Source organism: Artemia sp. Qi Xiang Cuo, chromosome 17, assembly GCF_049724085.1.
Source record: "Artemia sp. Qi Xiang Cuo chromosome 17, ASM4972408v1, whole genome shotgun sequence".
Classification (NCBI taxonomy): Eukaryota; Metazoa; Arthropoda; class Branchiopoda; order Anostraca; family Artemiidae; genus Artemia; species Artemia sp. Qi Xiang Cuo.
In genome coordinates, this window is record NC_142810.1 from 29,196,313 (window position 1) to 29,215,229 (window position 18,917).

The 18,917-nt window shown below is 37.8% G+C and overlaps 2 protein-coding genes across 2 annotated transcripts in view; one reads left to right on the forward strand and one right to left on the reverse strand.

Moving 5' to 3' along the window:
* LOC148942079 (uncharacterized) overlaps positions 1-6,910 on the reverse strand; it is a 64,605-nt gene extending 57,695 nt beyond the window's left edge. Inside the window, exon 1 of the mRNA XM_089103228.1 lies at positions 6,849-6,910. Coding sequence (XP_088959354.1) covers positions 6,849-6,893 — 45 coding nt within the window. The 5' untranslated portion in view covers positions 6,894-6,910. The remainder of the gene's footprint in view (positions 1-6,848) is intronic.
* Positions 6,911-7,022: 112 nt separating this feature from the next.
* Positions 7,023-18,917, forward strand: part of LOC148942080 (GATOR complex protein Iml1-like) — a 168,864-nt gene continuing 156,969 nt past the window's right edge. Inside the window, exon 1 of the mRNA XM_089102921.1 lies at positions 7,023-7,181. Coding sequence (XP_088959047.1) covers positions 7,124-7,181 — 58 coding nt within the window. The 5' untranslated portion in view covers positions 7,023-7,123. The remainder of the gene's footprint in view (positions 7,182-18,917) is intronic.

Genomic DNA, 18,917 nt, shown 5'->3' on the forward strand with positions numbered 1-18,917 from the left:
TTTCCTGCTCAAACATAAAATTCCCAGAACTTTCAACTATGTTGAACAAAATGGCTATATCAAAATTTTCATTGGATGTGTTTGGGGAAATTGTGGGCATGGAAGGGGTGTCAGTTGCCTTAGAATCACTTTTGACTATTAAAAAAGGAACTAGCCATTTATATTTCCACTTGAATGAGCCCTTTCTGAAGTTTTTATGACAATGATGTCTATACAACACCTTATATGCCCCCAGGGCATAACTTAAAACCCTTACCCTGAGGGCTGGAGGGGGGGGGGGTTGTCATCCACAAAGACATAATTTTCAAAACTTAAAACTATGTTGAATAACATGGCTATATCAAAATTTGGATTGGATGTGTTTGGGGAAAGGTGGGCATGAGAGGGGGGTTAGTTGCCCTCCAATCACTTTTGACTATTAAAAAGGGCACTAGATCTTTGAATTTCCAGTCAAATGAGCCTTTTTTGAAGTTTCTATGACAACTCCTTCTACAAGAACCTTATATGCCCACAGGGCATAAATTACAACTCTTACCCTGAAGGCTGTGGGGGAGTGTCCTCCTCAAAAACATAATTTCTGTCTGAAAATCAACTATGCTGAACAAAATGCCTATCTCAAAATTTTGATTGGATGTGTTTTGGGAAATGGTGGGCTTGGAAGGTGTGTTAGTTGCCTTCCAATCACTTTTCACTATTAAAAAGGGGCACAAGCCACTCCAATTTCCAATTGAATGAGCCCTTTTCAAAGTTTCAATGACAACTTCTTTGATATGAAGTGCCCTGCTCTAAAGGAAAAAAATAATAAATAATACATTGTCCTAACATCGTTTTTATATGGCCCCGGGCATAACTTAAAACCCTTGCCCTGAGGGTTGTGGGGGAGTGTCCTCCTCAAAAACATATTTTCTATCTGGAAATCAACTGTGCTGAACAAAATGGCTATCTCAGAATGATGGGCATGGGGGTGGGGCTAGTTGCCCTCCAATCACTTTTGACCCTTAAAAACATCACTAGAACTCTCAATTTCCATTCAAATGAGCCCCCTTTGAAATTTCTATGACAACTGCTTCCATATGAAGTATATCTGGGGGAAAAATAATAAATAAATAATAATAATAAAACATTGGAGCCATATGGCCTTTACTATAGGCAATGCTATAGCATTGCCTCTTATGTCTATTCCCACAGTTCCCACATAATTTTATTCTCACAATTCTGAAAATGTAGTGTTTTTGGGAATGACATAAGTAAGTATTAGAAAAACACAAGAGAAATACATACTTTGGGCTATATGTTTGCAAATTAGCTTGTTTTGGGGTAAAGTATAGTAGAATTTCAGTCAGAATGTGTTAACTACAGTTATTTTACATATTAGGGTAAGATAGCAAGTAGTTGGGCAGCTGATCCATTCTTTGACCTCTAACTCATAGTAAAATCTTTACCATATCACCTAGAAAATGGGCTGTTTCATCATTGGATATGTCAAAATCATCTAAACAAGTAAATGATTAGCTTTGAAGGCTAGGGTGTAGAGGTAACTTTTTTTTAATTTGAATGTTAAAAAACCAGGTATTTTTCCAACATTGTAGTCAACCAGTCCCAAATGGTCTAGTTTTACCATCAGCTACTGACAACTATACAACCCTATACACATAGCCTAATAACAGACATTATAATGAATAATGAATAAAAGATTAAAAGAAACAATTTAGTAAAATGAAACCAATAATGAACTTATAATTTACACAAAAACAAAGCTATTATTCAACTGAAAACAAACAGAACAAAATCCAAAATCCAAATTTGCCCAGGACAAAATCCCTCCGTACTGGACCTAGTCATAACGAATGACCCAGAAAAGGTAATCAACACATACACTCTCAGTCCAAGTGGCTCAAGTGACCACAAGCCAGTTCTCTCATCTATTCAACTCAACTCCAAACCATCAAAATATACCAAGCAATCCTTTATAAATTACAAGATGATAGTGGAGGAGCTGTTAGATGCTAACCTGGAAACACTTATATCAGAAGATGTCGAAGCCTCATGGCTAACTCTAAAAAAGACCTCACTAGAGAGCCAAGCCAAACACAACAGCGTAACATGGAAAAAGAAACCCAAAACTTTACCTTTCCTCACCCCAAAAATCAAGAAACTATGCAACAGGAAGAAAAAACTTTGGGAGAAGTAAATGAAACAAAAGACTACAGCTTTGTACAAGCAGTACAAAACTGCAAGGAACCTCCTCAGAAAAGAAACTAGAAAACTGACCTCAAACTACAAAGAACGACTGGCCAAAAACGTCAAGGAAAACCCAAAATTATTCTGGAAATACATCTCCCATAAGAAGCCAGGCAGACACACCATACCAGACCTGGTAAGCAACAACTCTTTATCCTCTTGCCCCTCTGAAAAAGCAAACCTTCTTAATCAGCAGTTTGCCTCAGTGTTCTCCCTGGATGGCCCCCAATCAACCCCCCCACCGGCAGAACAGGCTTACACTCCCTTCCTGATGGTACACTCACCAGTCACAATTGAAGAAGTAACCAACCCGCTAAAGGACCTCGATCCCAATAAATCGACGGGACCTGATGGTCTCAGCCCACGACTGATGAAAGAATTAAGCCCTGCAATATCAGCCCCACTGGTAAAACTATTCAATCTGTCGCTTGCACAAGGAAAGCTTCCTGGGGACTGGAAGAAGGAACTAGTCATCCCAATTCACAAGAAAGGTAGCAAAACTTCTGCAGCAAACTACAGACCTATCAGCCTTACATGTGTGGCATGCAAGGTCATGGAGAGAATCATAAACAAGCGTATCATTAACCATCTTGAGGCCAACTCACTTATCAGCAGTAGTCAGCATGGTTTTCGCTCAAAGAGATCAGTGGACACAAACCTTCTTGAGTCATATAGTCTTGTAACTGACCTACTAGAGAGAGGATTACCTGTGGATATAATATTGTTACACCTAGCCAAAGCATTTGACAAGGTTTGTCACCGATACCTCATTCACAGGCTACTTACTCTATCTGTTAGTCCACAAGTGGTCAGTTGGACAGAGGACTTTCTGAGGGACAGAACACAGCAAGTGAAAGTGATAACTGGACCAAATAGCCATGTCCTTTCTGACAAAATCAAAGTCACTAGTGGGGTTCCCCAGGGCAGCGTCCTGGGCCCCACCCTGTTCAACATCTACATAAATGAGCTACCCATCATCACCAGCAACAAAACCACCCTATATGCGGATGATTCGAAACTCATAGGTCCTGCCAACACCTCTTCTTCCATCCAATCCCTCCAAACTGATCTCAACCACATGTGCTCCTGGGTCAAAAGATGGCTGCTGGAATTCAACGCAGACAAATGCAAGGTCATACACTTTGGACACAAAAACCCCAAACATCAGTACCTCATGACCCAAAATTCTGGAAGTCACCACACAATTGAGCCTGTCCAGGAGGAGAGTGACCTTGGCGTCATCGTTGACTCCCAGTTGAAATTCAGCTCCCACTCACAAAAATCTCAGCCAATGCTAGTAGAGCCCTAGGCATCATCAAACACAGCATCACCAGTAGGAGTAAACACGTAATCACCAAACTCTACAAAGGACTAGTAAGACCTAGACTGGAGGTGGGGACGATACTGGCCACCCCTTGATTCAAAGAGGACAAGGAAGTTCTTGAGCAAATCCAACAAAGGGCCACTAAGATGATTGTCGGCATGGAAAACAAGACATACAGTGAACGGCTGAAGGAATTCAACCTCCCCTCCTTAGTATACAGACGGAAACGTGGAGACATGATCCAGGCGCACAAACTCCTCTCAACCAATTGCGAAAATGAGATCCTGGAGATCGACACCTCCCACAAAACACGAGGACACCTTAGATGAATCCGCAAACATCACACTACAACTGGAGCAAGATTCAATTTCTTCTTGAATTGGATTGAGAACCTCTGGAATAACCTCAAGGAGGACACTGTTGCTGCTGAATCAACAGATGCTTTCAAACGGCATCTGGATGCTGAGTGGAAAGATACACCATGGAAGTTTGACTGGGAAGCACCAGAATCTTCCACCAGAACTTAACCAACTACAACAGTCATCATAAGGAGTGATTCAACAGGATCGAAAGTCCTTATTTCACTCCAAGCTGTGATTTAAGGTAATTTAAGAAGTTACCAAATATATTAAGCAGAAAGTTTTCCTCCTTACTCCCTAATTATAGTGTATCATTTGTGCTTGTTATATTATCTTTAGAGTATTTTGAACAAAATGCCTACCTCAAAATTTCTATAAGACACAATTTGAGAAAACAAGATGTGGGAGGGGGGGCTATTTGCCCTCCTATCACTTGACTCTTAAAAAGTGTACTAGTATTTCTGACTTCCAATTGAATGAGCCACATCCAAAGTTTATACAACCACCCTTTTGATAAAAACCTTAAATGTAAACAATTGGCAACCAGCATAACTTATAGCCCTTGCCCTGAGGGGGTGGGGGTTATCATTGCCACAGACACAATTACTGGACCTTTCAAATAGGCTTAACAAAATGGTTATCTCATAATTTGGTTTGGATATATTTGGAAAAATGATGGCCAGGGGGGGGGGCTGGTTGCCCACTAATCACTTTCAACTATTAAAAAGGGTGGTAAAATTCTAGTTTAGCTTATTTTTGCTTTCTTGAAAAGGGGTTAGGTTAGGAAACTGAATCTTTTAGCAATAAATTTATGGCAAAAAAATACTCTGGGAAGTTATTGCCAAGCTTCCATGTTAACTCCCTTCTGATTTCTATGTCTTAGAAACTTGCCTACTTGACAGGTTTATACATATTGAAATTTTGACAAAACAAGATTTTACCTCAATTTTTATTTATCAGTCTGTTTTACTCTGGTTTTAGTTCTGAAAATACAATTACTGTTATTTGAGTAGAATATTAAACCATATTAATTTTTTTTTCTTCAAAATTTAGGAAATATAGCCTATTTGCAAAACTTTCAAACCTCATAAATTAGGTTTGAGCAAAGTTGTGAAGCTGAAAACAGTTTTCTTGTAGACTACTTCCTTAAAGCAGAAGATCTGTTTTGCAGGGTTTCACTGTCATAACACAAAGAATTTTAAAGGTCATCAAAGGTCACTACCATCTAGAGAGAGAAGGAGTGGAGGTAGGTACTCCAAATTACCTTCCTAGGGTAATAATAAAAGTTGTAGCCCCAGGGCAAAACTTAAAACCCTTGCCTTGAGGGCTGTGGGGGGGGGGGGGGTTTTAATCTTCAAATAAATGATTAACAAACCAAACAACTACAAAAAACAAAATGGCTATCTTAAAATTTTGATAGGATTTATTTGGAGAAATGATGGGCATGAAGGAAGGGGTTGGCTGCCCTCCTATCATTTTTGACTATTAGTAAGAGCACTAGGTAGGCCTAAATATTTTGCAGTTTATATGCCTATTAGGCCTATTGACTTACAAATAAAAGTAAACATACCACTTGATGCCTTTTTTATGCTCTTTACAAATATAGTAGGCTAATTATTTTGTTGCAAATGAATTTTACCCTCATTCTTAGGCTATATATAACAATTTAGGGTATATAGGCCTATTTACACATTACATGTGGGGGGGGGGAGGAAAGTTTATTTCTTACACAAAATGAAAGGTAAATTTAAACTTTAACCCCCCCCCCCCCCTAATCTGCAAATAAATAACATGAATTGGTATATATAGGGGTGGGGGTAAAATTAATTTTCAACATAGGCTAGGCTAAATGATTATTAGCCTATACTTGTAAAGAGCATTAAAAATGCATCAAGTGGTATATTCATTTTATTCCCAAGTCAATAATATGAACTTTGAAATATTTAACAGGCACAAACCCTCTCAATTTGCAATCAAATGAGTTATTTTCAAAGTTTCTATGACGACTCCTTCTATAGGCTAGGCTATGCATTTCCTTAGTTGAAAAAAAATACAAAACATAATAAATAAATAATACATTTTTCCCACATTGTTGTTAACTAAAATTCTACTTTGGTTACTTTTACCTATCTTGGAAAGGGATGAAGTTAGGAAAATGAAACTTTCAGGGATAGGTCTACAGGCTAAAATATGTCCTGGGAAGGTATTTTGAAGTACTTATCTCCTCTCCTTCTCCCTCTAGAGGATCCTGAAATTTGCCTACATGACAGGTCTAGACCTATTGAAATTTTGACAAAACAATATTTTACCTTAATTTTCAGTTATATGATTCTTTTTCTCGGGCTTTAGTTCTGAGAATACAATTCTGTTATTTGAGTAGTATTTTAAGCCATATCAATGTTTTTTTTTCAAAATTTAGGAAATGCATTTGCATATCTTTAAAACTCTATAAATCAGGATTGAGCAAAGTTGTGAAGCTGAAAACAATTTTGTTCGTACTTCATTTTAAGCAGAAGATCTACTATTACAAGGTTTCACTTTTATAACTGACAGATTTTTAAAGGTCATCAAAGGTCAGGACCCTCTAGAGGGAGAAGGAGTGGAGGTAGGTACTTCAAAATACCTTCCCGGGACATACTTTAGCCTGTAGATCTATCCCTGAAAGTTTCATTTTCTTAACCTAACCCCTATCCAAGATAGTCAAAAGTAGCTAAAGTAGCATTTTACCATACATTTTTCCCACATTGTTGTTGAAGCTGACACTTCAAAGACCTTCCCTAGACATAGTTTAGGTTCTTCATTCCTGATAGGCTAGGCCTAGTTTCATTCATCTTACTCAACTACTTTTGAACACAGAAAACAGCCAGTTATCTGAAATTTCACAATAACCTTCTTAAGATAAGATATAATGAAACAAGACATACAAAGCCATTTAAGGGAACTTTTAAAAGCCTTCTAATTATATTCATAACTAGGAAAGGCCCGTGCTACAGTTTTAAAAAGAGTTCCGCAAATTGAATTATAATGCCATCTTCAGTACCAATTTGAAGGGTGCATTTCTGTATGGAAAAAACAAAATATTTGAAAGAAATGAAATGCTTAAACGAAATTAAAGTTTATCCATTTGCAACAACTATCTCCTGGGCCATTACAAAAACCTTTGTTGTCAAGAAGTTCCGTCAGTCCGATACAGTAAAAAATGAAGCTCATGAAACTTTTTACACACCAGATGAACATTAGTGGTGGAGGGGGATTCAGTAAGATTTTTTTTTTCAAATATGATCCTTGTGCATAGACCATCCCTGTGCTCAGCAGACCTTATTGCAATTAACTGGGTAAAATTAGCGGTTGGTCACTTCAAAACGGACAATTTTAAACAAATAAAAGTAGTACCATGAGATTCCAGAAGGCAAAATATATATGAGTTTATAATTGCCAGAGGGATAGGGTAAAGGTGACTATAATGCTCTGTTTTTTTTTTTCAATGCTCTTTATAAATAAGATTTTCAGTTAAATTGACAATTTACACCCCCCCCCCACATGACTTCAAATTGGAGATTAGAGCAAGTTAAGAACTTCAACTCTTGTTATGCTCCATGATGACTTCTTCAGGATTGATTTCCTTGTCTGGCTCCTTATCAATTCCTGGTTGCAGATTCAGCTGCCCTCCAGTTGGATAGAAAATCTTAATATAGCCAACCTGTTCTTTGTGAATTTTGTACTTAGCCTAAGTGTATGAGTTTGTTCAGTAGTTAGGCTACTGATTCTTCCTAAAGTTGGTTCCGTAGGTTGTAATCCATTTGTTTGTATCTGCCTATGGCAGTGGTATAGAACTCTGCAATCTGGATACATTTGCAAGGTTTTTGTGTGCACAGCGGTGTTAAGCAAGGTTCTGTTCATAGCCTGGCAATATTTAAGAACTCAAGTTAGAGTAGTCAGTCAACAAATTCCACCATACTTAATTGAGCCATATATTGATGCAAGTCACTTGTCTTATACCAATGGTATTTGTTTGATAATCTAGGGGCATTCCAGAATGTTGTTGATGTTGTTTGCTCTGGACTAAAAGAAATTGGTCTTTTAGTTGCTACTTTCAAAACAGATTTCCATGTCTTTAAACTGGAGATTGCATCCAATGATACAATCCAAATTGGTTCTGCTGTAATCTGATCTTCCAGTTCACATAGGTATGTAGGCCTTTTATTTGGAACTTCAATTAGATCCACTAGGCAGCTTATAATTGTTTTTTTGAAAGAGAAACTAATAAAATCTTATGGTCTTCTCTTCAGGGTAAAGGGCCAGTTTGATAAGAGAATTGTTCAACTATATAATTGTTCAGCTATATAATGCATTTTTTGTACCATATGTGTTGTTTTTGACACCTTTTTGGAAATTTTCTTGTCATCTGGTAAAAGCCAATCCAATTGCTGTTCTTTAGGTTCTGCAAGTATTCTTTTAGTATCCCCATTTGGACTTGTAATAGTTACATTTCATGATGGTATAGTGTTTTTGATATTTGTCAAAAAGGGATGAACTGTCATGTAAATTTGCAGACATCTGCAACAGAAATATCAATTTTCCACTGACTTACCTTCTATCAAGTGCTTAGCATTGCTAGTTGTGAATTCTTATAATGTTTGACCCATGTACTAAAGCATAGAGAAGACAATGGAAGAGGGGTTGATTCAGTAATAGCTATAGAATGTCTAGAAGAGAGTAGAATTGAGTGGTAAGAGCCATATAGGTACCAACTGGCCTATGGTTAGGATTAGAAAAAAAAAAGTTGCGATTAGCACCAATGCATCCAGATACATCTGGTTTTATCTGAATTCAAGTCACATTAGCTTTTTCTTGATAAAAATTAAATTGAAATGGCAACAAATATTAGATTGTCAAAACTAGGTTCCAAGTGTCAAAGATTCTTGTTTAATGTAGTGGAATACCATGCACACTAAAAATTTTCCTTTTCTCAAATTCAAATCTAGATAATGGATTCTATAAATTGGCTCATTTCTTTAGCGAATATCTTGTTGAAATTTTGGACATACAGCAACAGGACCTGTTGAAATATAGGTGACTCTGTCAAAACTTCACTGAACATGTAAAACAAATGAGAAATAATAGGTGTCAAAATTCCAGGGTCCACTGATGAAAATATAGCTGTCAAATTTATGGGTGCCTGCTACAACCAAAAATTGCAGAGGTTCACATGGAAGTCATTTTTCCCTTTCCTTAGAACTTATCAATGCAACTAAAAAAAAAAAATTCTCAACTTTGGGTCAGAAGTTGAACAGCAGCTTGACAAAAACTATACCATTTTCTTTATTGACAAAAAAATGAGGTGTCATATTTTGTTGGTTGAATTCTGGACTTTCCTGACAAAAGACAGTCCAAACTAAAATTTTTCAAGTTGATTAGAATTGCAGTATAACAATTTTTTTATACTAAATACTACATACTTTAAACAATTTTGTTAGTTATATTACTTCTACTTTTTGAATAGTGTTTTATACTGTTATACATTAGGCTAAATAGAGTTAAAGAAAAACAAAGAAACAAGAATATACATGTCGAATATACCAGGTTCCACCCACAGGTATTCCTCAAGTATTTCAACACATGTCAACTACACCAAGTTCCACCCACTGTTATTCCCCAAATATTTTGACATGTGTTGAATTGGGTTCTGACTTGCATAAAAAACAGGTAACTTTTTTGTTGTGTCAAATTACTACTACTACTACTACTACTAACAACTCATCACAGCACCAAGCCGCCTGACTCCAACACAGCTACGCACGCTCCTCCTCTACCCCAATCTATTCAAAGCTTCCCTTTTTACACCCGCCCACAAAGTTCCCATTTCCTTAAAATCTTTCTTTATGACCTCCTCCCACCCCTGACGGGTATGACCTGCTTTCCGTTTAGCCCTAGATGGTTGGCTGAAAAGAACAATCTTGGGCAATCTGTCATTCTTCATCTGCACAATGTGGCCTAACCACCTAAAGCTTTTTTCATTATAGCCCTAGAGAGCAGTATTGAACCACATTTTTCGTATAGCCTATTGTTTGAAATACAGTCAGTCAGCCGGGTACCCAGAACAATCCTTAAGCAATTTCTCTGGAAAACATCTAGCAAATCCACTTTTCGGAGCGCCAATGCTTCAGAGCCATATTTGATCACTGTAGCTTCCAATATTCTAATCTTGGTTTGCAGACTTATTTTCCTATTCTTCCTGACGTTTTATTAACTGTGAAGAAACACACTGTGCCTTTGCTATTCTACTTTTGATATCTTCACAGCTCCCACCATCTTAACTAATAATACTACCAAGGTAAGTGAAGCTGCCCACCTGATCAATCTTTTCATTACCCAACGTCACCTTTTCATGTTCACTTATTCCTAGCCTTAGTGACTTAGTCTTCCTAACATTAATTTTTAAACCAATTCTAGCACCCTGAACTCGCAAAACCTCTAAAACTCCATTCATTTTGCTCATACTTTCATCTGGGATGCTTAAATCATCAGCATAATCCAAGTCCAGGAGACTTTTTCCTCCCCATTTGATTCCGTGGTCTCCCATTGCCTTTCCTGTGCTCCTTAAAACAAAGTCCATCAAAATAACCCATATAAAGGGGGATAGAACACAACCCTGCCTAACTCCTGATTTAATGCAAAACCAGCTGGTAACCTCATTTCCTACCTTAACCACAGCAGTCTGGCATGTCTGGCATGCCATACAAGGATAAAACCTTTATTAAAGCTCTTCTATCAACAGAATCGAACGCTTGCTCATAATCTATAAAACTGAGGGCCAAAGGTGTTTGAAAACTCAGGCACTTTTCAATTATTAGCCTAAGAGTGAAAAATTTGGTTGACACATCCTCTACCTTTTCTAAAACCGCACTGTTCTTCTCTTAAAACTTTGTCTACGGCATCTCTAAGTCAAAAAAATATCATATTACTAAGTAATTTGCTACCTACAGAGACCAGACTAATGCCTCGATAATTACCACCCTCACTTTCATCACCTTTCTTATAAAGTGGCTTAATTAAAGTTTTCCTAAAATCACTAGGTGCTTACCCTTTTTCAAAAATCATATTCATAATCTTCAATAACTTATTTCTAACCTCAGAGCCACCATATTTAAGAAACTCATTTACCACCCTATCAGCACCTGGAGCCTTATTATTCTTTAATCCTTTTAGTACTGTTGCTTATTCCTCCTCACAAAACACATCTTCCTTCACATCCCAGGTATCACAAACTTTTTCATTTTCCTCTATATTTTTTCCTGCAACTCTATCTCGGTGAAGCAAGTTCTCAAAATGTTCGGCCCATCTCTCTTTAGTTTTTTCCTTATCGCTAATTGCGACCCCATTCCTATCTTTAACTGGGACAAGTCCGGATTGATTACTCCCTCTCAATTTGTTAACGTGCCAGTACAATATTTTACTATTATACCATCTAGTTGCATCTTCCAGATGCTCGAGAAATTTTATCCAGGGCCTTCACTTCAAACCTCATTATTTCATATTTTAGTGCTTTCTCCACTTTTTTTTACAATTCTTTTGTTTTCATACAATCTATCACTCAGATAATTCTTGTACAATTCCTTTCTCCTTTCTATTAAACATAAAGCTTTTTCACTAATATTCGTAGCTGCAGTTCTAGCTTTCTTCCCTAAAACACCTTCAGCAACTTCACACATTATTTTTCTAAAATTATTCCAACCATCTTCCACATTATCAAATTTTAAACACTCAAGTTTAGTATTCAACTGATCCAGGAAATTTTCTGTCAAATTCTCATCCCTGACTCTACCAACCTCATAACCTCTTGGGAAGTGGTTAGCATTTGGGAATTTCAGCTTTAAATTAACCCTTGACACTACTAGATTGCGATCTTCCCTTTTAACATCAATAACAGCACTCCTATATACCCTAGTATCTTGTATTGATCCTGCCAGTCTTCGGTTTACAATTACATAATCAATAATGTTATCTGTCTTACCATCACGTGAATACCATGCTAACTTATGAACCATTTTATGACCAAACACCGTATTGGTTATAACTAGATTGTTATACCTACAAAATTGCAAAAGTCTGTATCCATTACTGTTTTGTTTTCCTACACCATATTTACCTAGGCTTAAGTGCTTAAGCTGGCTTAGAACCGGACAGCAAGAAGTCCCTGGGACCTCCATGAATGGAGGCTTTGTGCAATCCTGGTCCCATCTTGGTCACAACATGGTTTCCATCACTTGGCGATGCTCTTCTATCAACAAGAGTCGAAATCCTGCACAGACAGTCTGAAGCCTATTACCTCCGACTCATTATATATTCATGCCTACAAATATTATGCTACTACGAGGAGGCAACCCATAATAGATAAATTAGCTAGGAAGAGGTTTTTCAGCCCAAAGACGCCCATCAAAACATACCAAGCCCAGAAGAATTGTCCATTAGTCAGAATCCCGTGAAAACGCCGTGTCGTTTACTAGGCTATAATTTCCTCGAGGGGCGCCACTCCTCAAGTGGGAATAGAGTTGACCGCAAGGTCCCAAGTCTTGTACCCCGAAAAGGTCGAGGCAGCCCTGTGCAGAGGCCGGTGTCCATAGATCTGGATCTTGCGCCCTGCCACAGTTGTCCACCACTAGAAAATCCTCTTGCGACTGTATTCTGCATCACCAGTCAATTTAATCTATTACTAGGAGAAGGCTTGTAGCTCCTGAAATTTTTTGACAAGCCGGTGGGTCCTTTTGAATACACATTCAAGATTCATGATTTCTCCCCTGTTTCTCTATGAACCTGGGCGAAGGTGCCCCAGTTTCTATTATGGACCACCAGGGACAAAGTCCCCCCTTGGTCCGTGCCTCCTATGGAGGTGCCCTACATATCTGTAGAGTGTTCCCCTATCACCACCTAGGGACACGCTGAATGGCCTGGGGGAGGCCAGATAGACTGACAAGTCTCCTAAAACTTATACTACATTTTTCAACACAGGCTTGGGCCAGAATTTGGTTTGTATATTTACCAAACTTCTATTCATTGCGGGTTCAAATCCTATTAATTCCCAAAACTATCTGGATTTTGAACAAAATCCAAAGTTTCAAAACTCCTTTATATATGGCCATTTCGTTAAAAATAGTTCAAAGGTCAGACAAGAAAAACTCCTGTGTTGACGCAACCCCCCAGGGCCCAGAACAGGCATTGTAAGCACCGCTCTGGGGGCATATACGGTTCCTACAGAAGGTATGCTTGTACAAACCCCAGAGATGGCCCATTTGATTGGAAACTGAAAGCTCCAGCTCACCCCCAAAGAGTAAAAAGATATCGGAGGGCAACTAGCACCCCCCCCCCCCACGCCCTTTTTTCCCAAACCCGTCCGATAAGAACTAAGAGATACCCACTCTTTCAAAAATAGTTCAAAGATTATATAATAAAAACTCTGGGGTATTATAATCAATGCCTTAGTAATATAGTAACTAGTAATACACTATTAGCAATCTAATTAAATTAGCAATATAATCAGCATAATTTATGGTATTTACATTCAACTTTTGTTACTTAATTCCTATATTTATTTATTTTTTTACAACTCCACTATTTTTGGTTCTGTATTATTTGCCATACAATAACTTGATTTATTTCCCTGTCTTTGGCATAATTTCAGATATTATATGATTATTTAATTTTAGATATTGGCATGATATACAATTTTAGATATTAAAATATTTTAGATTGCAAACTGTCGAAACTTACCAACACCAATCCTAACAAAAGTTAAAATTACCAACAACCAATCCTAACAAAATACCATTATAAAACGTTTCAACTCACTTTGTGTCAAATTTTTATGTGAAAATGCTTTAATTTCGGAAAATTGGATTTTTGTACCCTTTTCAGATAAAACTTCAAACTTCTCATCAAACAATTAGATTCCTAAATATTTTTCCTACATACTGAAACCCTTTTCAAACCAAAAGTCTTTAAATTAGGACATTTGGAGTAGAAAAACTGTTTTTTTTACAAAAACTGTTGAATCATTGGTACTTTACCCTACAAGCTTCTGAATGCTGAAGATACCTGGCCTTTTTCAACATGACAACTCAAAGAAAACTTGCAGTCACTCTTAAAAGCTTTTCCAGGAACAAGCTGAGGAACAAGTTATTCTCCAATAAAATCATCAGCCTGTGGAACTTCCTTAGCAAAAGAACTGTGACCTCTTCTAGCATAGATGCATTTAAGTCATCAATGTATATGCAGTGGCTGAACATACCTTGGCACACCTCCTTAGACAGCACAGATCATACATCTCACAACCATCATTAAGCTGACAGATATACTATTTTTTCCTGTCACTAGCAAGTGTGATATAAGGTAATCTTAAGGAAACAATGCCAAGAGATTGAACAAATGATAACACAGTCTTTGCATATGTTAAAACTCAATTTGTCATCAGTAATGATTCTGAGATGTTTTTCTTCTGAAACTGAAGAAAGAAGACTACCTTGGAGTAAATACTGTTGGTGTTGATTATGTTTGCTAAAACAGACCACATGGTATGTATCAGCCCCACTTCCAAGACAGTCAAGGTTAATCTTGATAGATTTATAAATCAGAAGCTGTGGCAGCATTATCTATTGATTTAGAATCATCTGCATGAAGAATGAGGGGGTTTTATAGAAGATTTGGTCATCATTTAGGTTGAAGCTGATTAGGCGTGATGGTCCCAATTTTAGCCCTAATAATATATGTCTCTGTCACCTTAATATATTCATATGCTGTAGCTCCCGTATTAAACTGGTTATCTTCTCAGTCTAGAATTTATCTCTTTGTGTAATAGTTTTAGCAGAGGAAAGATATGTGAAAAAAGATCAAATTGTGCAGTTTTTTTTTTGTTTACATCAAAATGTTCAGAAAAATCAGCTTAATCACAAACAAAATTCACGTTCATCTGAATCCCCATCGCACAAGTGTCCCCAATTTGGCCTTGAGGGGGAATATCAATTTTTGTGTTTACAAATATATGGGAGTTTAAGCTGTCGTTTCTGATCAAATCAAGCATACTGACTCCAAATCTGGATTTAGGTTTTCACTTTTTCTTTACTCTAATGCCCATTTCCACCCTCAAGGACGTGGAGGGGGATTAAAACTCAAAATTAATAAATGGTTGGATTGTTTGGTCATTTCCTATAAAATCAATAGTGGTAAATTAGAAAATGAAGTTAAGGACTTGGTTTTATGTAGTCAAATACCTCATCTTACCTAAAACGGTTGTGAAAGTTGACCTACAGGAATTAGTTATATTATTCATTTTTGATTGGTTCACCATGTCCTATCAGGCTATGAATGGTGCCTTAGAGCACGAATCTTGAACAGTTTAATTTCAAACAAGTATTCCAGAATCTCCCTCCCCCTATAGTTTGCAGTTTCCATTCCTTAGTGCCATTCTTTAAGTGATCTAATCAGTGGGGCCATCTACCATAGTGCTTGCCATTACCTTTGACCAACCACTTTACTGGAAGACAAAGTGTATTGTCAATGAAAAGCCTACCACAAGTGCTTTAGAAAATGCTATTGTTGTCCTAGCTGGATTTCACACACGCATGAGTTTCCTCAGTGCAATTGGCTGACTTTGCACTTTTGGGAACCCTATGTCAAGTAAATGCACCTACCACTGGGCATAGTATGTTACGAGGCAAAGCTGTCTCTAGTGCCGTGTGAAACCATGGTCTATTTGAGGTAGCCCCTTGGGTGAACCTATTATCATCAGAACTGAATAGCGATAAATAAAAGTTCAAATAGGGATAAAATCCTTTTAATAGACAGTGATGATAGAAATTCACAAAAATACCAGATATTTCGGTCACATATACAGTGACCGTCATCAGTAGTAAAACTCAGTAGTAAAACACAGTAGTAAAAATCAGTAGTAAAACGTTTTACTACTGATGACGGTCACTGTATATGTGACCGAAATATCTGGTATTTTTGTGAATTTCTATCATCACTGTCTATTAAAAGGATTTTATCCCTATTTGAACTTTTATTTATCGTCATGGAAAGGCAGTGTGGTCTCCGAAATGAACTGAATAGCATAAAGTTTGATGGCAATAACATGCTACCAGAACCTCTTGAAAAGTCAAAACAAGTGTATGTGTCACTACTTGAAGGAGATACTATCAATGAAGCACAGGGGTCGGAATCAGCGAATCTTATCTACGAAATAGTTCATAGTGTAAAAGAATGATTATCCGAGTCAGAACTGCCTGTGTTTGTTTTCAGTATTTGGACCTGCTTGGAATCCTAAGAAAGAACCTGACAGCTGAACAAAGTGGCAACCTTGAGCTTTATCTACAGTCGTTGATAGAAATGCTTCCTAACTTTGCCTCTTCCGGCTGCAATCTTTACACGAAGTCTACTTGACTGTTTGTGCAGTCGATTTTTCAGTTGAGGAAAGAGAATCAAGAGCAGTACAGAACTTTACAGGAATATCTGTTCATCCAGAGAACTGGCAACTACTGGGTGGTACTTTCTCCTAATTCGGGGATCAAACAGACGTTTGTTAGAAGTATGAAAACGAGTGGCGGTCTAACGAGAGGTAGTGGCATGACTGAATTACCGTGGACAGTTGGGACATCTGCTATGCCTACTTTTGTGCTCGTTAGCGGACGGATGAAGAACCTGACTGGCCTCGCGGAGTTTACTATTGAAAATCACACAAAAGCGATATCTTTGAGGAGAGCTAGAGATCTGGCAGGCATCGAAAAGACAGTTCAATGCTATGAGCCCCTAGAACCGTTCAGGCAAAATTCAAAGCTGTTTATTGTAGTTAATGGTGTTCACGCTTCATCATATATAAACGCAGGCGTCATCAAATCTTTGTAAGAAACGATTCTTAAGAACATGAAAGGAAAAGACATTGACAAATATGTTTTCAGGAGAAAGGATAAAGCTGTAACTATGCCTGAGAAGCCATTCATGGTGATAGATGGCAAGATAGAAATGGTCGACCCAGCTCCAATCTTCCAATGTCTAGCTGTAGTGGCTAGCACAAGTTGTTCTGGCTTGACCACAGGTATGTTGTTCAAGCTATGTAATTTTCCATCATTGCTCTTTAGTTCATTTGAGGTGATAAGGACAGCAGACAAAGCCTTTCTAACTAATGCACTGATGAAAATTGAGGGGTTCGATGGTATAGTGACATTGCCAACCTCCTAGAGAGTCCTGGTTGGTGGCTGGATAGTCCACAAAAGTCTGTGGACTGCTGGATCCGCTTACTCTAAGGTGGCTGGATCTTACGCAGATTATGTCACAAGACATTTTGGCCAGGGAGTGATTGTTTTTTACTCTTGCCCTGATACACCAACGACGATAAATTGCACACAACCTACATACCAAGAGCCTTGCGAACTATGAATGTAAAGTTCTATATGCTCAGGTATGATACCAATGTCTCTAAGTTGTACAAACTGCAGTCAGTTGTGCTGAAACTTTGTCGATCACTTTCATTCGGAAGTATACCGACTTATTAGTCCTTCTTTTGTACCACGCCAAGCTTGATGCATGTGATATCTTTACGTAGACAGACACGCATGAAAATAACCAATGCAGTATGACATAAAAAGGATCAAGAACAAACTAGGAACCAAAGCGGTAGAAAATCTACTCGTTTGCCACGCAATGTCTGGTTTTGATACAACATCTAGACTTCACGACGTAGGGAAACCAGCAGTGGTTTCTTTGTCACTTAAAGATGGAATTTAAAAGAATGCTAGCAAGATCTTCATGACAACAGAATTCAACCACCAGGAGATCAACGAAGCTGGAGAGAAAGCTTCTTTCCGCATATACAAAGGGAAAAGTAATGAGAAGACCCTGAAAGATATGCGGGTGCGAGCGTTTACAATGCGGACTGCAAGTGCTTTTGTTCCGGCAGAGTGTCTTCCACCATCTTTGGCTGCCGTAAAGTACTACTTTTACAGGTGCTATTTGTAAATAATGAAGTGGCAAGACGCGTCCAATTAGCTAAAGCCGGGAGAGTGGGGTTGGCGCCTCTCTTGGTCACGGAATATGTATCTTCCCATTATGACAAATGCTTCACCTGCATCAGAAAATCTGCTGAAGATAGTTTGGTGCACCAGCATGTTTGAGTCTCTCAGATGGAGCTGCCCTCGGAACGGTTTGCGCTGCAGCTTTGCCGGTGGGGAGTGTAAAGGGGCGTTATGTGCTAACGCTGCAGTTAGACAGGATGAGGACGATAACGAAGACGAGCAGGAAGAAGAATTAGCTTTAGGCTGTGCTTTAAAATCAAAATGCTTTTTTGATTAATTTACCTGAGTTCTAAATTTTCCTTTTTATAACTGATTGATCTTTTGTTTTGATCTCGATTTAAAAAGTGGTTTTCAAGATTCTATACTTAGCAACCTCTCGTAGCCTATTACAGGCCCCATAGAGGTGGAAATCAGGTAAATGGTGAAAAACTGCTTTTTGACCTTGTATTTGGAAATACAGTACTTTATTTGATATAAAATGATTCTTTAGCCACAGGAATCCGTCAAATAAGGATCTGCGGCCTTTAGCCCCCCCCCTCTCTCTTCCATAAAGATGAAAAATTATACTGTGGTATAAAAAATGGATTTCTGACGTCAGATTCGGATTCATCGTGCTTGATTTGATCGGAAACGACTGTTCAAACCCCAAAATATCTATAAACACAAAAATCAAAACCCCACCCTCATTTTCCCCCTTTAAGGGCAAATTTGGGTTACTTGTGCAAGGGGGTTTCGGGAATTTTTTTTTTTGTGTAAGTAAGCATTTTTATCGGTGCATTTTGGTGTATAAAAAAAAAAAAAAAAAAAAACTTGAGACAAATTCCATGAGGTAAAACCAAATTTTTCCTCCACTATTTTTAATTTACCAAAATATTATTTTAAATTATTTTAAAAAGTGGATAATAATAAAAGAAAGCATGATAATCTGAT